This window comes from Pseudophryne corroboree, chromosome 5 (genome assembly GCF_028390025.1).
Source record: "Pseudophryne corroboree isolate aPseCor3 chromosome 5, aPseCor3.hap2, whole genome shotgun sequence".
NCBI classification, from domain to species: domain Eukaryota; kingdom Metazoa; phylum Chordata; class Amphibia; order Anura; family Myobatrachidae; genus Pseudophryne; species Pseudophryne corroboree.
The window spans coordinates 446,908,515-446,932,621 of record NC_086448.1 but is presented as its reverse complement, the minus strand read 5'-3'; the positions used below and the strand labels follow the sequence as shown (position 1 = coordinate 446,932,621).

At 46.2% G+C, this 24,107-nt stretch overlaps 1 protein-coding gene across 1 annotated transcript in view; it reads right to left on the bottom strand.

Moving 5' to 3' along the window:
- LOC134929613 (dynein axonemal heavy chain 5-like) overlaps positions 1–24,107 on the bottom strand; it is an 837,675-nt gene that overhangs the window by 151,851 nt on the left and 661,717 nt on the right. Inside the window, exons 66-69 of the mRNA XM_063925200.1 lie at positions 11,240–11,410; positions 9,043–9,421; positions 985–1,256; positions 631–795 (exon numbers count right to left, since the gene is read on the bottom strand). Of these exons, the coding sequence (XP_063781270.1) occupies positions 631–795; positions 985–1,256; positions 9,043–9,421; positions 11,240–11,410 (987 nt within the window). The remainder of the gene's footprint in view (positions 1–630; positions 796–984; positions 1,257–9,042; positions 9,422–11,239; positions 11,411–24,107) is intronic.

Here is a 24,107-nt window from a genome sequence, read left to right as displayed (position 1 = left end):
TCTACGAATCACTAAAATATCATGTTCAAAGGTATCACCGAATAAGAACAGTCAGGAAAGAAACCCTGTTTGCTTACAATTGATAATGGCCTGTGCACTAGCATATCTCTAACAGGTACAGGGTGTGCAGTGCAAAGCTCCACACAGTGCACACCCATACAGTATACTTATATTTCCTGCTCTGGTGTCATTTTTCGCCATCATTTGGGCATGCTCAGTAGAGAACTTGGTGCCATGTTCCTGGAGGCTTGAGCATGCGCAGTAGACTCAAGCACAAAGCCAGAGTCTATTGGTCTGCTGGAGAAGAAGAGGTCACACACAGCATGCACCCAGAATTTTCTCTCCTCTCTTAAACCACCCCTTCCTGTGTGAGCAGACATTGTCCAACGCGTAAGAAGTAGACAAGCCAACATACAGTACTCCCAAGCCCAAAAATATTTCATTTTTACAAGATATTTCTCATAACAAATTGCAAAATTTTAAATAGCTAAACAATTACCAGATAAAGTCCTAGCATGGAAATCATTAGATGTTTTACTAGTAGAAACAACGTTATGCTATGGTAAGTGATGTACAAAGGAAATTTCTGGAAAGAACACTGAGGGATCTTCGGCCTATGTTATAACATACCTTGGATTTGGCCAAGCGCTCAATGTTTTCTGTAGGATCTGACCCCATTGACAGGAAACAAACCAGAGGGGTTCTACAATCACTTTCAGCCCACATAGATTCCATGTCAAGAATGAAACCTTCTGCATACTTTACACCAAGAGATTCCGCTATGTAATGTCTAGCCTATAAAACAAGCATTAAAAAAAATACTAAAATAAGTACAGTATTAGAGAATGTGACAGCAAATATACTGATTACATTGTAGATTTTACAGTTTTCAAGTGAAGGTGAACAAAACTGTATCTTCACAATCAACTACTGTAAAAGCATTGAAGGATATACCATTTTTCTTTAACAATGACGGGGTGGTACCTGTGCGATGGTTCGATCAGGACACCAGCTCCGAATAAGAAGCAGTTTCCTAAAAGTATCCAACAAACTATCATAGCCATCAGGTAAAGGAGATTCTTCGGGGGCTTCTTCATCAAACCAGATTTTCCATGCTTTCTCATTTCTTGCAACCTGTCCCAACAGGTTATTAAAGGGAGGTAGATTGGACAACTGCACCAGATTGAGCCAGGTCATGTCAAGTATCCATTTTTTTGGCTTTGGTTCTACAGAATTTAGATCTAGTGTTGCGCCACCTGTTAGGAAGGAAGCACAGTGGTTTCAGAAATGTCTCATCTCTCATGTTAAGGTGGAGATGTATCAAGCCTTGGAGAGAGATAAAGTGGAAAAGTTGACCAAAGTAACTAATCGGCTGCTGTCTTTTTTCTAGCATAGTCCATGAAATGGCAGTTAGAAAGTGACTGATTGCCAAGGCTTGATACATCTTGATGTGCAAAGTAAAACTCATTGAAATCATTATAGATCACATATAAGAAAATGTATCCCACATGGTAACTGATTGCCTGTTGTCCTGTACAATACATAAAAAAATAATAGGATTTTAATTACCTACCGGTAAATCCTTTTCTCGCAGTCCGTAGAGGATGCTGGGGTCCACATTAGTACCATGAGGTATAGACGGGTCCACTAGGAGCCATTGGCACTTTAAGAGTTTGAGAGTGTGGGCTGGCTCCTCCCTCTATGCCCCTCCTACCAGACTCACTCTAAACTCTGGTTTAGAAACTGTGCCTGAGGAGACGGACATCTTCGAGAGAAGGATTTTACACAGATAGTATCGAGATTCACACCAGCTCACACACAAGGCAAACCAAGCTAACTAGCTTGAAATATCAGCAACGGCTGAACAAGATTACTTACCAAGTAACAAAACAGTACTTAACCTAGAACTAAGCATTACTGAACTAAATAACCACTGCAGGATCACGAAGCGCTGGGCGGGCGCCCAGCATCCTCTACGGACTACGAGAAAAGGATTTACCGGTAATTAAAATCCTATTTTCTCTTACATCCTAGAGGATGCTGAGGTCCACATTAGTACCATGGGAGGGAGAGCACGGAGGCTCCTGCGGAACCAATTAACCAAACTTTAGGTCCTCAGAGGCCAAAGTATCGAACTTGTAGAACTTTGCGAACGTGTTTGACCCCGACCAAGTAGCTGCTCAGCAGAGTTGTAATGCCGAGACGCCCCGGGCAGCCGCCCAGGAAGAACCCACCTTACGAGTAGAGTGGGCCTTAACAGACATAGGACACGTCTGCCGTAGAATATGCATGCTGGATAGTGAACCTGATCCAGCGAGAGATCGCATGCTTAGAAGCAGGACACCCAATTTTCTTGGGATCATACAGGACAAACAGAGCGTCCGACTTTCTGTGACGAGCAGTCCTCCTTACATAGATCTTTAGCGCCCTTACATCATCCAAGAACTTTGAGAAATTGAGGAGTCAGTCGCAACTGGCAACAATAGGTTGGTTGATATGAAATGCCGACACAACCTTCGGAAGAAACTACTGATGTGTCCGAAGCTCAGCTCTATCCTCATGGAAAATCAAGTATGGGCTTTTACATGACAAAGCCCCCAACTCTGACACACGTATCTAGCAGAAGCTAAGGCCAACAAAGTGATAGCCTTCCACGTGAGAAACTTGACCTCAACGTCCTGTAGAGGTTCAAACCAGTCTGACTGGAGGAACTGCAACACCACGTTCAGATCCCAGGATGCCGTAGGCGGTACAAAGGGAGGTTGGATGTGCAGAACTCCCTTCAAAAAAGTCTGAAACTCAGGGAGGACAGCCAACGGTTTCTGGAAAAAAATGGATAGGGATGAAATCTGGACCTTTATGGATCCTAATCTCAGGCCCATATCCACACCTGCTTGCAGGAAGAGGAGAAAACGTCCCAGTTGAAACGCCACCGTAGGAAACTTCTTGGATTCACGCCAAGATACATATTTTTTCCAAATACGATGGTAATGTTTTCACGTTACTCCTTTCCTAGCCTGTATCAGGGTAGGAATAACCTTGTTCGGAATGCCCTTCCAAGCTAGTATTTGGCGTTCATCCTCCATGCCGTCAAACGTAGCCGTGGTAAGTCTTGATAGGCGAACGGCCCCTGCTGCAGCAGGTCCTCCCTAAGAGGAAAAGGCCTTGGCTCTTCTAGTAGTAGATCCAGAAGATCTGCGTACCAAGCCCTTCTTGGCCAGTCCGGAGCAATGAGGATTGCCTGAACTCTTGTTCTCCTTATGAGTTTGACAACTCTTGGAATGAGTGGAAGTGGAGCAAACACGTACACCAACTGGAACAGCCACGGAGTCACTAGGGCGTCCACAGCCACTGCTTGCGGGTCCCTTGACCTGGAACAATATGCCGAAGCTTCTTGTTGAGACGAGAGGCCATCATGTCGATCTGGGGTACGCCCCAAAGATCTGTTACCTCCTTGAACACCTCCGGATGGAGACCCCACTCCCCTGGGTGGACATCTTGTCTGCAGAGGAAGTCCGCTTCCCAGTGGTCTACTCCCGGAATGAAGATTGCTGACAGCGCCAACGTGTGTTTTTCTGCCCAGAGGATGATTCTTGTTACCTCTGACATTGCAGCTCTGCTCTTCGTTCCGTCCTGTGAGTTTATGTAAGCCACTGTCGTTACATTGTCTGACTGCACTTGAATGGCCCGATTTCTCAGAAGATGGGCCGCTTGGAGAAGACCGTTGTAGATGGCTCTTAGTTCCAAAATGTTTATCGGCAGGCCGGCTTCCAGACTTGACCACCTTCCTTGGAAGGTTTCCCCTTGAGTGACTGTGCCCCAGCCCCGGAGACTTACATCCGTGGTTAGAAGGACCCAGTCCTGAATCCCGAACCTGCGGCCCTCCAGAAGGTGAGGTAATTGCAGCCACCAGAAAAGTGAAATCCTGGCCTTTGGCGACAGACGTATTCTCTAGTGCATATGTAGATGGGATACCGACCACTTGTCCAGGAGATTCAGTTGGAAGGACCGAGCTTGAAACCTCCTTTACTGCAGAGCCTCGTAAGAGGCCACCATCTTCCCCAGAAGGCGAATGAACTGACGAACCGACACCCGGGCTGGCTTCAGGACACCCCGGACCATTGTTTGTATCACCAACGCTTTTTCCTCTGGAAGAAACACCCTCTGCACTTCCGTGTTGAGGATCATTCCCAGAAAGGACAACCTCCTGGTTGGTTCCAAATGTGATTTTGGAAGATTCAGGATCCAACCATGAAAGCTGGGTCGTGAAAGCTATGGACCGTAACAGTTTCTCCTTGAACAATGCCTTTATCAGCAGATCGTCCAGATATGGAATTATGTTCACCCCCTGTCTGCTGTGGAGAGGCCAAATGGCAGGGCCTGGAACTGAAAATTACAGTCCAACAGTGCAAACCGGAGATGAGCTTGATGCGGCCGCCAAATCGGAATGTGGAGGTATGCATCCTTGATATCCAGGGATACCAGAAATTCCCCCTCCTCCAGACCTGATATCACTGCCCTTAGAGACTCCATTTTGAACTTGAACTCCCTCAGAAAGGGGTTTAGTGATTTTAAGTTCAGAATGGGCCTGACCGAACCATCCGGTTTCGGAACCACGAAATGGTTCGAATAGTAACCTTTGTTTTGCATCTGGGGAGGAACTGGTACAATAACCTGTGCCTCCACCAACTTTTGAATGGCTCCCTGTAGGGTAGCCCTGTCTGCTGGCAAAGCTGGCAAGCCCAATTTGAAGAACCGGTGGGGAGGAAGATCTTGAAATTCCAGCCGGTACCCCTGGGATACAATATCTAGCACCCAGGGATCCAGGCCGGACGACACCCAGACGTGACTGAAATGTCTGAGTCTCACCCCCACCGGCCCTACCTCCAGGCCACGTGGTCCACCGCCATGCTGAGGACTTTGGCGTACTGGAAGCAGGCTTCTGTTCCTGGGAATGCGCAGCAGCAGGTTTTTTTGGATTTTGGTCTACCACCTCTAAAGAAGGTGTTGGATGGTTTGGCCTTTCTTGGTTTAGCAACTCGAAAGGACTGTGATGCAGCTGAAGAAAAAGGTTTCTTCGTAGCAGGTGCAGCTGAGGGAAGAAAAGGCGACTTACCCACTGTAGCCGTGGAGATCTACGCATCCAATGCTTCCCCAAAGAGAGCCTGACCTGTGTAGGGTAGGGTCTCCACACCTCTCCTGGATTACGCGTCGGCAGACAACTGGCGCAGCCACAAACCTCGACGGGCTGAGACCGACATGGAAGATATTCCTGCAGCCATTGAACCCAGGTCTTTCATGGATTCCACCATAAAACCTGCAGAATCCTGAATGTTACGTACAAACAATTTAACGTCACTTTTATCCATTGTATACAAATCCTCAAGTAATGTGCCCGACCACTTTACTATAGCTTTGGAAATCCATGCATAGGCAATAGTAGGACGTAGTATCGCGCCTGAAGCCGTGTATATGGATTTGAGCGTAGTATCAATTTTGCGATCAGCCGGCTCCTTTAAGGCAGTAGATTCTGGGACAGGTAAAACCACCTTTTTCGAGAGTCTGGATACAGACGCGTCCACTATGGGTGGGGTTTCCCACTTTTTCCCATCCGCCTCAGGGAAGGGGAAAGCAACCAGAACCCTTCTAGGGATCTGGAATTTTTTCTATGGGTTTTCCCAAGCTTTTTCAAAAATAGCATTTAAATCTTTGGACGCAGGGAAGGTTAGCGAGGCTTTCTTACTGTCAGTGAAATAAGCCTCCTCAACCTGCTCAAGTGTTGTATCAGCAATATTCAACACATCCCTGATAGCCTCTATCATCAACTGCACCCCTTTAGCAAGAGATGCGGCCCCCCTGAGCACATCCCCATCACTGTCTGCCGTGTCAGAATCGGTATCCGTGTCATCTTACATAATCTGGGCAACAGCACGTTTGTGGGAACCTACAGAATGGGGCCCTGAGGTAACAGGACCGGACAAAACTGCCATAGAGTTCTGTAAAACCTGAGTTGCAGATTCATTCTGTGCAACCCTAGTAGAAATCTGAGAAATCATAGATTTGATAGAGGATAACCATTCAGGTTCCCTTGCTGGTATCTGCGCTAAAACAGTGCAATCCTGATTACATGGAATGTGATCATCCTGAGAGGACATATCCTCTGCAGCATATGACACAGAGTCCCTGCACATAGCTATCTGGAGACCCCAAACACTCCATACACACACACACACACACACACACACACACACACACACACACACACGAGACTAGACAGAGTTTCACCCCCAAGAATGGCAAGAGAGACACAGAGATTGGAGCCAACCCACACACAGCACTTTCAAGGTATAGGGAGATCCCAACCAGTGCTGACTGTGCACCTTAATAGGTTAACACAGCCTACATATCCCCTCCCCTTCTACAACCCCCTGGTACCGTAAGAGATAGATGGAGTTGCTCTGGAGGGACTGCACTTCACTGACAGCATTTCTGCAGGCAGGAAAATGGCATTGAACGCTGCTGGGTCCGCTCTGAGGAGAAGCTCCGCCCCCTTAATGGCGCTGTCTGCTTGCTCTTCATGAGATTATACTGGCCTGAGGATTCATGCTGGCAGTGATCCCGGGACCCTGACAGGCTTAAGAGGTCAGTGTAGGGTGTAGGCTCTGGCTCAAGGTGCCCCTCACAGCGCCGCACTATGTACCGCTGAGCCCCGGAGTGCAGTTAGTACTGCGCTCCATACCCTGTTGCCGCCATCTTCACAACGGCTCCCCGCTTGCTAGTGACTGACTCGCTACTGATCTTCTGGCTCTGTAAGGGTGTGGCGGCATGCTGCCGGGGTGAGCGATCCCCTGTGGCGGGGAAAGTTCGATCCTCTCAGGAGCTCAGTGTCCTGTCAGTGGAGATAGTAGCTCAGACCCCGCAGGGCGGGCACTACTCTCCCCCTTAGTCCCACGAAGCAGGGAGGCTGTTGCCAGCAGCATCCCTGTATAATAATAAACTCTAAAATAAACTTTTACTAAAGAAGCTTTGTAGAGCTCCCCTAGCTGTGACCAGCTCCTCCGGGCACATTTTTTAAACTAAGTCTGGTAGGAGGGGCATAGAGGGAGGAGCCAGCCCACACTCTAAAACTCTTAAAGTGCCAATGGTTCCTAGTGGACCCGTCAATACCCCATGGTACTAATGTGGACCTCAGCATCCTCTAGGACGTAATAGAAATATACATATGCCTTTACTATTGCTAACTACAGTTACTTTTGTTTAACAACCTGGCTTTCTCATTCACTTCTTTGATGGGTATGTTACACAAGTGTAAATTAGAGACACACATCAGTCCATTTCAGTGGCGTTAAAGGGGGGCATGGCCCTGAAACATTGTGCTTGTGGACTTCTTAGGGAGAATTGCTCACTTACAAGGGGCTTAGCTACCATAGGTGCAGGGAGTGCAGAGATGGGAGGGACCCACATTACCTGTCAAAGATACCTGTTAAATACATTTTTACCCATTGGGTGGTACATAGAGGCAACTTTTGCCTTGGGCCTACAATATATCTAGTTATGCCGCTGGACCTGCTCATTGTAATGTGGTATAAAATGAACAGGAGGGCAGTATACTGTTACATAATATGAACTAGGGGCACTGTAATGTGGCACAATATGAACTGGAGACACTGTATGTCATAATGCGAATTGAATGTACTGTGTTGCATAATGTGTATTGGCAGCCATAAAATGTGACAGTATGTGAACTAGGGAACTACTGTACTATGGATCATAATATAAACTAGGGCACTATTATGGGACATAAATTAACTACTGCAGAGGTGTCTCTCTAGAAGCATTGGGACAGGGGCCCCATTAAAATGTTGCTATGGCACCCACAAATCACTAACTACACCCCTGCTCACTTGCTTACTGTGAGCAGCTTTCAATATTTCCAGCTGCATTGATATCCTGGGTTAGGAACCTCTTGGGGTGAGTCTTGCTATCAAAATGACATAGACAATGTGAGATAAGGAGCTGATGGAGAAAAAACAACATTCGTTTAGCCCAGGATATTATCCCCTTTGACAGTCTGTAAAACAGCAGTGGAATAAAGTAGTGCTGCTGGTATGGCCTGCCATGTGTATGGTAGCAGAGGGAGCTAAGAGAAACAACTTTCTACAACCATTTTTTTGTAGTGTATATATAGATTAATTCTAATGTATGATCCAAAAAAGGCTGGAATTGGTGCCATAATCTAATACATTATGGGGAAAGGAGGCCAAGGGGACCAAATAGTGCATCATTTTTGTGTGTCTCTTAACACTGTCCCCTTTTCCCCATTACAGCCTGCCACATATCTTTCCATTCTCTATTTAGTAATACACTGTCTGCCTATTGTCTTTGTAAGAGACACAGGCAGAAGTTGTGGGTCAGGGAGTCATTTCTGGGGCAACGGAACACTTACAATAGGTTATCAATATCATTGCGTTCAACATACAGACTGTGGGGGTCATTCTGACCCGTTCGCTCGCTGCTTTTTGTCGCAGCCGAGCGAACGGGTCCCTACTGCGCATGCGCCGTAGTGCGTAGCAGGGCTGCAATCGCCTCTGCCTGATTGACAGGCAGAGGCGATTGCTGGGCAGGAGGGGGTGGAACGGCGGCGTTTGGCCGCCATTTTGTGGGTGCAGTCCGGCCAACTCAGGCATGGCCGGACCGAATGGAGGGGCGGGCCGCAGCAGCTGCATGACGTCACACGCAGCCGCTGCAGGCCGTGGAGCGATGAGTAGCTCCCAGCCAGCACGCTAAAGCTGCGCTGGCCGGGAGCTACTCTTGAAGTGCAAAGGCATCGCCGCTGTGCGATGCCTTTGCACTTCTGCGGGGGAGCCGGCACGGACATGCTGGCCGGGATAGCCCTGTGCTGGGCGTCCCCCCACATGTCAGTGTGAATGATCGTAGCTGTGCTAAATTTAGCACAGCTACGATCAACCCGGAATGACCGCCCATGTTCCGTATAAAATGAATACTACACAGAAAGGGAACTTATTTATATTTGTGCTGTACCTTTGATGAGTGTCTGGAATTCGTTATGAGAAATTCTCTTAGCTTGCAAGTCAATCTTTAATGCCATTAGCAATGTAAATAGAAACTTGTGGTCTTCATACAGGCCTCGAGCAGTGTACCTAAACACCTCAAAGGTAAGATACTCAATGATGTTTGCAATTCTTTTGGATGTCAGCTGGGACTTTACAGATCTTTCCATTGACAAATCAAAGATGCCGAGGAACTGGCGGAGTGAGGTCTGATACATTACATTCACCAGACTCATCTCTACAATGAGAAAGTATAGGATGCTGCCACGCGTGGCCACAGGGCGATATTCCTCACGAGCTGTATTAATCTTTAACTCCGTCTCTGCTGCAATTGTCAGCTTCTCGCTGACCTTGGTGATAAAGACAAGACACGTAGCACATTTATTATTCAGAAAAATGATTGCAACAAAGTTTTTCTTTTCTTATTTTTCTTGAAGAACTGTAATAATCCTTGGCTATTTTATGTTTAAAGTTTGCTATTAGGTTATTCCTCTCTGGGGATTATTTCATTTTACTGAACATAATACTTTTTGCAGGCACATGATCCATGGGCATGGTATAAGTCTAACAGCACCACACAGGTGGTCATTCTTTTATTCTATATACAGTATAAAATTATAGCACGATGGAATGAATTACAAAATTAAATATGCAAAACAAATGAAGGATTTTTGTTTTTTAACTTTCTTAATCAGTGTGAAAAAAGTATTCCTAACAAAAACTAATAACGCCTAAATATAGAATGGATTTTACTGCTAATATACTAACCACTTTTTGAATCTATAATTGCTATGATTATCAATACGACTATAATGCACATAGGATTGTGGGAGTTGTAGCCAAGACACAGGTAAAGATGAATAGGTTACAGGTATAAGAAGTGTAGGTTCATTACTTTCCTTACGGCAGCATCTACTGTACTATATATAAATTGTGATTTTTTTTTTCATATTCTTATAAGGATAGATAGAGAAAAGTAAATAAGAACATATTTGGAAGGGAGGATCAATAAGTAAGGTAACAAGCACTCTGACGTGGGTAATGTTCTCTATTTCTTTCTAGTTTCCCTCCAGACCAGAGTAGGTAGACTACTGCTTCCACTTGCGGCTATTTGACTACGTCAATCATACTATCCCAATAGCAGGTGTAAGATGGAGGGGTTGGCGGAAACAAGGTGAGTAGTGTGATCAGATTTGTTCACCTAAAGGGCACATCAGCTGCTGACATTCATCCCCGACGTGTCGAGGCGTACAGTGAACCGGCGACACATTGCTGCACAATAACACCAGGCCACTCTCAGCCAACCGCACTTGTAATTTGCTACGGCACTACCACTGGGAGGTTCTGGACCATCCTCCCTACAGCCCTGACCTGGCACGGAGTGATTTCCATCTCTTTGGACCACTGAAGAAGCACATGGGTGGAAGGCGATTCACAACTGACGGAGAAGTTAATGCCTTGGTGTACCATTGGAACAAATGCTTAGACAAGTATGGGGACTATGTGGAAAAATAATCTGTACAATGGCCATACTACTGATTATATGTATAAGTACGAGTTGAAAAGATTTACGCAATGAATAACTTCTCAGCCTTTGTACTACTCATTGCCAAAATGTTTCGGAACCATTATAAATGAAAGGCATAGGACTAGTCATGTGAAGCAAAGCAATTTAGAGAAGTTGATATAATGGCTAATATTATTGCCACCAATGCGGTGCATTCAACATACATGTAGCATGTTTCTCTTTAAAATATAGAAAAATGTTAGACTGTTCTGGGACATTTTATTATGATGAGCATTATCACATCTCTGAAGCTGTGTACTGTCCTCAAATTCTGAGTGGTCTGTGCTGCCTTTGGGGCTGATGTATCAAACAATGAAAAGAGTGGAGAAATGTACCAGTGAAGAAGTTGCCCTTAGCAACCAATCACCTGCCATTGGAAACTGCTCCATTCATCCACTTCTCCACTCATTTAAATCATTTATCAGAATGCAGTTTATTAAAATCAAATGTTATCATTACTGACTTCATTATCCATCTCAAAGGGGCCTCTAAGCATGTTGGGATCAAACAAATCAGTGTTTCTTTACAAATGTAAAGTCTTTGTTATATTAATGTCAGACGTTATTATTTTGTTATTAAATCAGTAACAAATTATATGTACCTCCTCTGCTGTGGATTTTGTTATCCTGAGGACTTCAATTAGAGACTCATCTTCTACGAGAGAGCCCTGCGTGCTGGTCAGACGATATAGGAGATTGTCCTCCAGCTCCTGCATTTTCCTCTTGTTTGAAGTTACTTCCTCCATTAACTTGACTCTCTCAGCTTCCAGTTCCTACAGAAAGACGTTAAATGAAATTTGTAATAATGATAAAAAGAGAGGCAATATTAAACAAAACTACACTTTCTAATATACAGTATAGTTTCCCAAATACCAAGCATTTTATTTATCTGTACACAAATATACATTGTATATATTTCCATGCTTGCTTGCCTAATGGTTTTTAACTACAGAGTCAGAATGTGTCCCCTGGGCAGTCTAGGCACGCCACTGTGTGGTGGAGCAGGAACAAAGTGGTATGTCTTCCTATTGGGAGTGTGGCGCCTAGTTGTGACTCTCCCAGCCTATTGCCAACATAGAAGAGCAGGGTTCAGCAATCTCAGGGGGAAGAGGCTGGTGACGGGATGCAGTCAATATACCGGCTGTCGGGATCCTGGCGTTCAGGAGACCGCCTCCGGAATCCCAACAGCTGTTGAAATACTGATGCCTGGCATCCCGAGAAATGCTCACTGTTCCCACTCGGTTGGTGGATCCATGCCACCAACCAAGTGGGAATAGAACTTGTGGTGAGCAAAGCGAGCCACCGAGCCCGATGCGTGGTGAGTGGTATGCTGCCTCGCTGCCGGGATTTCGGCAGGTGGGATGCCACTGTCGGTATAGTGACAGCCAGCATCCCGTCTGCTGGCATATCACATGTATTCCCTGGAGACTACTGTTCTACTGTATGTCAGTGACTGGCAAATAGTGATTTGACGCAAAAGTGCAGAAGACACTGACATTATGTTACATCACTCATTATGATTCTCATTCAGTGGTTATACAACTGCCTAGGTTTGTCTGCTGGTAGCTCCTGCTCTGCTTAACTTCTACCTAGCCAGAATAGCCAGTATGGTTTGGACTAAAACAATTCTGGACATTTTAGTGTTTTAGGGCCCTATTTGTCATTGTATATTTTCAGGCTATCCCATGAAAACTCCTGGGGAATACCAGCAAATATTATGTATCCCCAGCATTTATGTACAAGGGACCACAGTTATGTGCTGCTGTCATCCATTTTTAACCACAATCCCAGACCTGTAGGTGGCTTAATTATTTCTAGGGGGGTGGGTTGCTTTCTTGCCTAATTTACCACACTCTGGAATTTGCACGTGTAGTAGCTCTGCAGAGGCCCAACTGAGAAGAACCGTAATCGTGTACTTCTAACACATTGCATGGAGTTTCAGAGCTCCTGTCTCTGCATGTGGTCTGTTTTTCACAATTTCATTTTTATTACGATTTCAAGAATAGAAGGAAGGGGGGGGGGGGGGTGCAGAAGAGAAATGGTGGTGGGGGGAGGGAGGATAATAAGTACACACATTTCAAAAGCAGGGAATGTACACAAAAACCACAACAATAGCAGCAGTAATAAGGCGGTCCGTAGTGAAAATAAAACCATTAATTAAAAGATCATCACATGCAAAGGTTTATAGGACAGAGCCCAGTCCACAGCTGCTGTAACAGAAAATCGAATCAAGACCTGGTGTCGGGGAGAAGAGGCATAATTTGTCAATGTGTTGATTCATCAATAACAGAGTCAAAGTATAACAATGAGAGTATGCGAATGAATCAACTATAGTCTGAGTAAATTTGTAGTTAGGTGAGCTTAGCCTCCCTATAAGTAGTCCAAGATGACCATTTGGCCCTAGAGCTAGTTGTCGGGGAAATAGAAGGAAAGCCTGCAGGTTCAAATTCAAAGTGGGATTGAACTGCGTTTTCAACGTCGGTAATAGTGGGAATTATAGGGGAATGCCAATTTTGCGCTAGGAGAAGTTTTGTGGAGACCAGAATATGACCCAGGACATAGCGAAAAGCAGGAGGGTGTTGCATGAAAACAAATGAAATAATGCTAGCTCCGTTTGTGGAGCAATCGGACATCCCACAATTTTAGAAATCATGGCAAATACCAGAGTCCAGAGAGTAATAATGGTGGGGCAGGACCAAAAAATGTGCATAAAAGTTCCTACACTGCCACAATTTCACCAGCATGTAGGCCATATAGTATGCAATAGAGCTGGGGTCAGATATTGTCAATGTAGAAGCTTATAGAATTGCTCAATGCGGGACATGCATTTGGACAGGTAAAAGCATGTGTGATAAATAATATGCTATTCGTCCTCCGACAATGTGCATGCTAAATTGAATTCCCATTTAATTTGGTATGTGAATTTCATAGGAGTGTGGGGCAAATCAGGAGCGAATACCAACGGGAGATGTTGCCTCTTGTATCCACTCTGGTTATCAAATTTCAAATGTACTGAGGAACCAATTTCACTTTGTGGCACCCTCCTGATCGGCTGTGTGCTCCTGTACTGTCTGACAGGCGGCACACGGCAGTGTTACAATGTAGCGCCTATGCGCTCCATTGTAACCAATGGTGGGAACTTTGAGGTCAGCGGTTGACCGAAAGTAACCTCACCGTTGACCACAAAGTTCCCACCATTGGTACTGCCGTGTGCCACCTGTCAGACAGTACAGGAGCACACAGCGGATCAGGAGGGTGCCACAACGTGGCGTTCCCTGATTGGCTGAAGAAACCCACTTAGACATAAGTCAGAGGGGGTTTCTGGCATTCGGGGAAAGGGGTCCCATGTGAAAACATGGGGCCCCTTTCAGTGCGAGGTCGGGTGTCCCGTTTTTTTATTTTTACAAGTACGTGGATTACAAATGGATTATCCGAGGAGCCCTCTACACTGGATTTGGTGAGTAGAATTTTTTCAACAGGTACACCATGGATTCTACTGGAGAAGAGGACCGACCCTCGTGTGAACATAAGGTAAGTATGTGTATATGGTGGTGTGTATGTATGCATTAAAGTTATACTTTCAAGGTGTGTGTGTAATGTCTTTATTGGGGTATTTTTTTAGTAGTAGTACTACTACTACAGGTACCAGCGGGCCCGGTTTTCCGCTGCATGCTGGTACTTGTGGTTCTCCAAGTACCAGCTTGCGGGGGAGGCTTGCTGGGACTTGTAGTACTGCTACTAAAAACAATATTCATTACTTTCAACAAAGGCTATCAGCCTCCCATCCGCAGCCCATTGGATGGGGGGGACAGCCTCGGGCTTCACCCCTGGCCCTTGGGTGGCTGGGGGGGGACCCCTTGATTGAAGGGGTCCCCACTCCCCCAGGGTACCCCGGCCAGGGGTGACTAGTTGGATATTTGATGCCACGGCCGCAAGGCACTGTATAAAAGTGACCCCCGGCTGTGGCATTATCTGTCCAACTAGTGGAGCCCGGTGCTGGTTTCAAAAATACGGGGGACCCCTACGCTTTTTGTCCCCCGTATTTTTGGAACCAGGACCAGGCGCAGAGCCCGGAGCTGGTTGCTTAAATATGGGGGAACCCTTGTCAAATTTTTTCCCATATTTTTGCAACCAGGGCTGGCTCAAAGAGCCCGAGGCTGGTTTGGCTTAGGAGGGGGGACCCCACGCAATTTTTTTTTTAAGTTTAAACATTTTTTATTTTTTTTACAAGGTGCACAATGAAGCCCTGCACGGATCTCTCAGATCCGGCCGAGATTCATTGTATTAAAGTCGGCAGTGTTTTACAAGTCACTCACGTAAAACACTGCCTAAAAAAACGAATGACATCGACATCGGAAAAAACGAAAATGCAGAATACGGCAGCTTAGTAAATTAGTCGTAATCAATTCAAAAAGTTGCATATTTACACTTTCGATGTCATTCGTGATTGAACTTTGACCTCAAACGGGAAAATACGATTCTTAGTAAATTTACCCCCATGAGTCAAGTGAGAGATCCGATATTAAGCTCGCTAAGCCTGGTAACGAGAGTTCTAGAGAAGGGATGGATATCTCTGGCTCCTAGATACCAAAACCAGCCAAGCTTTATGGGTAGAATGGACCACGAGAGAGCAAGTAATTATATGTGATCCCTCCGCTGTGTTGAGCCATAAAATGTCAGATATGGGATAAGGGGAGAGCAGGCCCCGTTCCAATAAAACCCACGTCTTATGGTTTTCCGTCATATACCATGCACCCAATGGGGATAAGATACAAGCCACTTGATATAGTTGCAAATCAGGGAAAGCTAGACCTCCTTCTGACTTTGGAAGGGACATCGTTCTTCAAGCTAGTCTATGTTTTTTTTACCTTTCCAGACATATTTTATAAATGCTGCATGAAATGTGGCCAGTAGGGAGGTGGGCAACATGATAGGGATAGTTCTGAACAGGTACATTAATTTGGTGAGTATGATCATTTTCAATGCCGCAATACGGCCCATCCATGATACGTTTTGCATCATCCAGTCATTCATCAGAAGGAAGAATTTTATCAGCAGGGGAGGGAAATTGCAAGAAACAAGGTCAGAGACACCCAAATACTTTAGGTTTCCACTTTGCCAGGCATAATCATACTTCGCTTTCAACGCTTCTAATAGATGAGGCGGAAAGTTAATTGGGAGGGCTTATAAAAAGAAGCAGAGGAATATTGTTTTAACACCTCATGCAACCCCTTGAGAGAGGAAGACAGGTCAGTGACAGTAAGCAGGATGTCGTCTGCAAAAAGGCACACTTTATAAGTGCGGCCATACAAAATAGGTCCATGTATAGCGGGATTAATTCAAATTGATTCGGTCAGCGGTTATATTGCTATGACAAAAACTAGAGGGGTTTAAAGGGCAGCCTTGGCGAGTATCATTGGTGATCTGAAAAGTAAATGACAGCATACCGTTAACAAAAACTCTAGCTGACGGGTTGGAGTAAAGGGCAGTAATGAAGGATAGGGCTCTTTCAACTATTCAAAACTTACACAAGACAGCATGTAAGTATCCCCAGTGCAGCCTGTCAAATGTCTTCTCTGCATCAAGCGAAAGCAGCAAAAGTGGAGCCATCGATGAGTAGATGGCATCTAGAACGTCAATAATCCTCCTTGTATTGTGAGGGGACTGTCTACCTTGAACAAACCCCATCTGGTCCTGATTGATAAGGAATGGAAGAAGCAGGATAAGCCTGTTTGCTATAAGTTTGGCATACATTTTTACATTAGTGTTTAAAAGGGCAATTGGGTGATAATTAGTCATAATCAATGGGTTTTTACCTGGTTTAGGGAAAGCTACTATTCGGGCCTCCAGCATTTCGAAGGGGAAGGAACCGCATGTCGAAGCTTCGTTAAAGACAGGAGCTAGAACAGGAGCTAGAACATCCCTAAAACATTTGTAAAAGCTGTGAATCCATCAGGACCAGGAGCTTTACCAGCTGGGAGGCACACAATGACCTTCTTAATTTCTTCAGGCGCCCAAGGGCGGTCTAGAGTCTGAAGAATTGTTGGGTCTAGGGAGAGAAGATTAAGGTCCTTCACAAAGGCCTCTATTCCTACTGAAGAAGGCTGGGGGGGGTCAAAGAGTCGTCACAAAGGTTGAATAAGGAGGAATAATATTCTGCAAATGCATTGGCAATATCTGCTGGATCTGACACCTTTGCGCCACTCAGGTTGGTGATATCTCTCACCCATTCCCTTGCCAATTTCCCACTCAATTTCCTGGCTAACATTCTGCCCGCCCTATCTCCCCGGACATAAAATTTTAAGTTTAAAAAGGTTTCGGTGAACTTCCTTCAGTGTTAACACATTCCATTCCTCCCTAGTTCTGAGGAGCTCTTTATATATTGTCTTATTAGAGGGAGAGGATTTAAGCTTTTGGTCCAAATCCACTAGGCGAGCCTCAACATCTTTCTCATGGTCATATAGTTTTTTCCGATGCCATGCAGCAGCTTGAATGATAGAGCCTCTCACCACTGCCTTCAGGGCACACCAATTATTAAACAAGGATGTATCGGCCCTCTCATTCGTTTCCAAATACGCGGTCAGTGATTGGGAGATGGAGGTCTTAGCCTCCAAATCTGATAGAAGGTACTCTCCAGGGCCTAGGGGGAGTCTTCAGGGAATTTAAATCCCACCTGAGACTCAAGGCCGAGTGGTCAGACCATGAAACTGGTAGAATAGAAGCCTTTTTCACTTGCTGGAGTGTCCATTTATCAGAGATGGCCAGATCGATTCTAGAAAAGGATCCGTGGACTGGGAAGCAAAATGTGTAATCTCTACAATTGGGGTTCCTTGCCCTCCAGATATCGTAGATGTCATATTCGGGCAAAACGCGGCTGAATCGGCAGGAATGGTCTCAGGGAGAAAGAGCTTTTAAGAAATGTGATGAGATGGGGATTTATCTAAGTGGGCGTCTGGTACCATATTAAAATCTCCTAATAACATCAGTGACTCTGAGCAGCAAGATTGGAGAACATTAAAACATTTTCTAATAAAGGGAATTTTCTTGGCATTTGGGGCATATAAAACTGCCAACGTGACTGCTCTATCATTTAAAGTACCTATAAGGATGAGATAGCGGCAATCCGAGTCTGTAATCTGTTTTTCTAAAATGAAATTGCAGATGCGGAAATTTGTTATTAGAAAATTGTGGGGGAGAAGAGGACATAAAGTGGGTCTCTTGGAAAGCAACTATATGGGCTTTGAGCTTGGCAAAGTGGCACAAAGCTAGCCTACGTTTGTGACATTTACCATTTGGGATTACAAAATGGAGTCTATGAATGAACACGGTCCGCAGAGCATTACAGCGATGGGAATTTGTGTACCATGGGAGGCAAAAGATATACTGTAACATTGAATAATGAGAATCCCATAGGCGAGATAACGTAAAATGTGTACCAGGGAATGGAAAATAGAATACATAAAACAAAAACAAAAAAAACTGTACAAACCCATCGGTATACGTAGAGCTCGGAGCAGATCTGAGGGAGGCGAAAGGGGAAGAGAGACAAGAAAGAGACAGAAGAAACAACCAAAACACCACAAGGGTGCTACAAAAGACCACCGAACGAGGCAGCACATAAGGGTGGGTGGCAACAGTGGCCTCCCCATCACTCCACAAGGAGCTACTCTGTGAACATAGTGAACAAAAGTAATTACAGCACAATAAAATCTAATAATCTTGCTTCGTAAAGTCATATAAAACCACCTGAAAAGGCTTCAGGTAATAAACATATTGAGGAAGCCAAGGGGGGAAAAAGCATAATAATGTATATAACACCACTCAACTAAGACACAACAATATTGTCAGGCCACAGCCACGACAGTTGGAAAGGTGTACAGCCTCAAGGATTCCCGTGCAATCTTGGAGCTGCTAGGCGCTATAGAAATAATATCTTCCAGGTTCCAAGACACTAGACGTTGGGTGCCAGCCGCTGGTGAGGTGACCACACTCGTAGAGCCATTCCGCCGGATGAGCAATTTGGTAGGGAAGCCCTAGAAGTACGATACACCGGATTTCCTAAAGGCCTTGATGACCAGGTAAAAAAATCTGCGGAGAGCCAAAGTTGGGGTGGACAGGTCCCCAAATATTTGGAGGTCACCCAGGTAAGCGTCAGCAGTATCCGATGATCTGGCTCCTTGTAGCACCATCTCCTTAACATGATAATAGTTTTACCTCATTAGAGTGTCTCTGGGAGCGTGCGTCGGAGCATTTCTGGTTTTAGGAAGCCAATGGATATGGTCCAGTAAGAAATCTGTGATTGTAACGGCCGGAAGCAGTTTCATGAATATCTGTGATAAAAATTCTTCAGGTCAGAGTTTGATACTGATTCCGGGATGCCGCGAACTTTTACGTTATTCAGGCGCAACCTGTCTTCTAAGTTGCCAATCTTGCTGCGAAGTTCTGTAACTTCCGTCTGGAGATCCTCATTGAGGGATATAAGGTTATTGTGAGTAGTAACGATTTCTTCAAATTTGTTCTCCAGATGGTCAGTACGTTGGCCTGTTGTGTAAACAGATTGTTGACAGCTTTGTACGGTGGATTTAAATTCTTTGCAGATAAAATATCCACCATCCGGGCTGGAATCTCCACAGTGCCATCAAAGGAGTGCCAAACTACAAAGCCTGCCAATATAAGCTGCCTGCCTTCATGGACCAGCTTTGACCCAGTGAATGTAAAGGACACTGCTGAAATTGCTCGGATTTTGCGTCCCACCACCTGTGATCTGGACCCGGCCTCAACCAAGCTTCTAATAGGTTGTATGGATATAATTGGTCCTGTCTTTGCAAAAATTGTTCAGTGCTCTTTGCAGACAGGCATCTTTCCTGGACCCCTAAAGGAAGCAATTGTTAGACCGCTTCTTAAAAAACCTAATTTAGATCCCGACTGCATGACCAACTACAGACCGGTATCAAACCTTCCTTTCCTAGGAAAGGTTATTGAGAAAGTGGTTGCAAAACAACTGGAAACCCGCCTGACAACCCATGATATTTATGATCCATTCCAATCAGGATTCAGGAGAAGACATAGCACTGAAACAGCCCTGGTGTGTGTGTTAAATGATCTTCTGATGGCAAGAGACAGAGGTGAGACTGTTCAATATTAATCCTTCTGGATCTCTCGGCAGCATTTGATACCGTGGACCATGGGCTTCTGACTGATACATTTCTGTGGTCTGGATGGCACAGTCCTAAGCTGGTTCAAATAATTTCTCACAGGCAGGTCACAGAGAGTATCGTCTGGATTATACTCATCACACCCAGTGCCATATCCATGTGGTGTCCCACAAGGTTCTATACTATCCCCCATGCTTTTTGCAGTATACATGCTTCCATTGGGCGAAATAATCAGGCGCCATGGCCTGGTCTACCACTGCTATGCAGATGATACACAACTGTACTTGTCCCTTGCTCCGGGCACTGATAACCCAATAGCAACCCTAAATGGCTGTCTAGCTGAGCTACAGGAGTGGATGAGTGCCAGTTGGCTGCGACTGAACCCGGATAAAACAGAGGTCCTTATGATTACGACCGCAACATCAAAGGACAAGACCGCAGCATAGCCAACCAACTGGACTTACACTCGGGGATTCATAATTACAGACCAGTGATCGTGTGCGGAATCTTGGTGTTGTCCTGGATGGTGGCTTGACACTTAAACATCAGATATCGGCCACAATCAAATCCTCATTCTTTCACCTGAGGAACATAGCCAGAATCAAGCACTTAATTCCCTCAGATGATCTGCCAAAAGTCATACATGCATTTGTATCATCTCGATTAGACTACTGTAATGCCCTCTACCTTGGTCTCCCAGCAAAAGAATTGCACCGCTTACAGCTGGTGCAAAACACAGCTGTCAGGCTGTTAACCAACCAGCCCCATTCTAGCCACATAACACCCATCCTCTACTCCCTTCACTGGCTGCCTGTAAGATGGCGAATCATCTTCAAGATTGGCTTGCTGAGTTTCAAAGCATTACATGACCAGGGCCCAAGGTACCTGAAACAGCTTCTGACCCCATACTGCCCCACTCGATTACTGCGATCTGTAGATGAAGGACTTTTAGCAGTAACTAGAATCTCCCGTAATTCATCCGGGGGTCAAGCTTTTAGTCATGCGGCGCTGACTCTATGGAACTCACTTCCCCGCACAGTGCGAGAGGCCCCAACTGTAGAATCCTTCAAAAGTAGACTCAAGACTTTCCTGTTTTATCAAGCATTTCCATAATGTCCCTTTTAGTATCTTCATGCTTCTGTATTTTATGAAAATGTACTTCATTATTTTCTGTACTATATTATGCTATGTATCTGTTAAGCGCCTTGAGTCCTATTGGAGAAAAAGCGCTATTTAAATAAAATTATTATTAATTATTATTATATATCTGCTTTAAAAGATGCGAGCAATTGTTTCATAGAGCCGATCGTCAGCAGTGCATCGTCGCCTATAGCAACGGTCACAGCAGGAGATAGGGTTCAATGCGGACGCCACTTGGTTTCTGCCCGCAGAAATGGTGCCCTTAGCACCTTGCATAGGAGACGGGTTCTTGAAAAGCTCACTGGGGGACCCCAGACGCGTCCTTCTGATGCTTAGGCGGCATATTAGTTGGCACTGAAACGTTGCAGTGAAGTCGGATGTAGATTAAGTAGATAATATCAAACACAGGGTGGAGTAGGAAATTCACTTCAAATAGGCACATCTATAGGGAGTGATGGGGGTGACGAAGAATATGCACGGGATAGACATGCAGACTTGAAACATCATACAGCACCACAGGGCTAATGCCCGCTGGAAACACACCTCCGGGCTGTCACCAGAGCAAACCCCACCGAGCTGGAGATCAGGGCAGGAATGAGAAGGGGACAGGAGCCACGGTATGGAGGGTCCAGCGTGGGTGGGAGCCTCTTCCGGGAGACGTGTCAAACTCTAGGTCCCTGGTTGCAGCGTGGCAGTCGGCCGCAACCCACAGAGAGGTAGGAGACCTCAGGGCTGCCGCAGTAGATAGTAGTAGTGCCGAGCACAGGGGATAAGTGAGTGGAAGGCTGCTCAGAGGAAAGAAGGAGATTTTTAAAGAGTGTCAGTTAGGAACTGCAGGTTTTAGTTTCCCTCTCCTCAGCTGCCAGGCCACGCCCCCAGAATGGATCACTCTTTATAATATAATATGCAAGACTGCTGTGTCCATTGTGTGCATAGAGCAGGCTCTCCAGACTGCAGTTAGCTTACTGATTTCACTGCCGAATCCACTTGTCAGGTCTAAACAGTGAAGAGACCTTTATGAGAACTGTGGCTTCCCAGTGCAGCCCAACTCCCCACCTCAGCAGCAGGACACAGTCTCCGCTCCCAGTGTCCTCCACTACTCTGTCCCAGTGGAGCCCGGAACAACAGCAGGGGCCCGCGCCACACTAGTGGCAGAAAAACAGCGAGGAACAGCGGGTACTCCGCAAAGGTGCAGCCGGAGACGTCTCGGCAGGTAAGCCCCGGCTCCAACAGTCCCATAGAAAGCGGGCACCCGCCGTGTCACACGCAGGTCTCGGGGTTCCCGGCAGCAGGAAGGCATTCACACCTCTCGGCCCCCAGGCGGGGGGAGATTGTTAGCAGCCAGGGTAACGTCTGATCCGGCAGAGTGGAGCTAGAGGACACCTCCTGCATCACGCTCAGAGGTATCTACAGAGGGGGAGCCGGTGATTAAGGCTGGTGCTTCACTCCCGAGGGATGCCTCAGAATGGAGGGAGATTGGTAGTAAGGCTGGATGCCAAGGGAGATAGGGCAGCACTTCCCCCCCAACAGGCAGGAGCACTCGTATCAAACTTGGGGTAGGGAAACCCCTTTTTAATGCCACAAATATGCCTAAGCTGCAGGAGCTTGCCGGAGATGCGTCCTCTCCTCTTGCCAGCTAGGCCACACCTCCTGCATAGTTTTTAATGCATTTTGCCAAATCTTAATTTCTTATTGTCGCTAATAGCAACAATTAGATATTATAATTGTCAGCGGAACAGGGTGGAACTGTGTTCCATCACTTATAATTAGTTCCGTCACTTATAATTAGAGGTGGAACCAGTTCCGCATCCACCGCCCACTTTACCCAAGCACAGCAACCTAAACACAGTGCAGAAGGAGACTCGGCACACTCTCTGCCTGCCCACTCACCTTGCCCAGCCACACTACATTCCAGCCTCCCAGCATTGCAGTCATGTGGACTGTGATCCCTGCTGCAGCCTGCACCCATCTGGAACGGCCACTGAGGGTAAGAAGCCTTCCCCCTCCAGCTTCCCAGTCCTTTCTTCTTCTCTCTCTCCCCTTGCTCCCAAATGCCTCCAACCTTGCGCACTCAACCTTCCTCTCATCAGTGTTCCTCCCCTGCCACCACCACGCAGTCTGCTGTGCTGTCGGCCAGGCACTATGAGACTCTGAGCAGCCTGCGCTCTACCTGTCACAGTCCACCCTCTGTCCACTAGCTGCCACAGCCCACACTTTATCCCCTAATTGTTAGCTAATGGGCAAAACCATGTGCACTGCAGGGTGGGGAGGGGGGGGGGGGGGCAGATATAACATGTGTAGAGAGAGTTAGAGTTGGTTGTGGTGTGTTCAAACTGAAATCTAAATTGCAGTGTAAAAATAAAGCAGCCAGTATTTACCCTGGACAGAAACAATATAACCCACCCAAATCTAACTCTCTCTGCACATGTTATATCTGCCCCCCATGCCTGCAGTACAACATGGTATTGCCCATTAGCTAACAGATTTGCTGCTGCGATCAGGTCTAAATTAGGCCCACAGTATGCCCACTGCCCACTAGCTGCCACAGCTCACCCTCTGCCACTAGCTATCACAGCCCGCACTCTATCCCCTGTCACAATCCACCCTCTGTCCTCTAGCTGCCACTGCCCATGTTCAATCCTCTGTCAGTCGACCCTCTGCCCACTAGTTGTCAAAGCCTGCACTCTATACCCGTCCCTAACTGTCACAGTCCACCCTCTGCCCACTAGCTGCCACAGTCACACTCTATCCCCGACGTGTCACAGTCCGCACTCTGCCCACTAGCTGACACAGCCCATGCTCTATCCCCTACCTGTCACAGTTTGCCGTCTGCCCACTAGCTTCCAAAGCCTGCACTCTATCCCCTACCTCCCCACTAGCTGTGTTATGTAATTTGAATTGGGCGGTTGTACTATTGTGTGGCCATGCCCCCTACTTGTGAGGCCACAGCCCTTTTTTTCTTTATACAGTCAGTGCCGTGCAATCACACTGGGCGCGCCATTTGAATGCTGCCGTTACCGGCTCCCCCTCCTCCCACCGGGCAGAGTTTTAAGAACCAACACGGTTGCGTATGGAGGCTCTGGCCAGTAACATTATACTCAACGGAAACATTTCTGACTTCAAAGTGGGTGATGCTGACTATAAGGTAGCCCGGTTTATGGATGATTTATTGGCT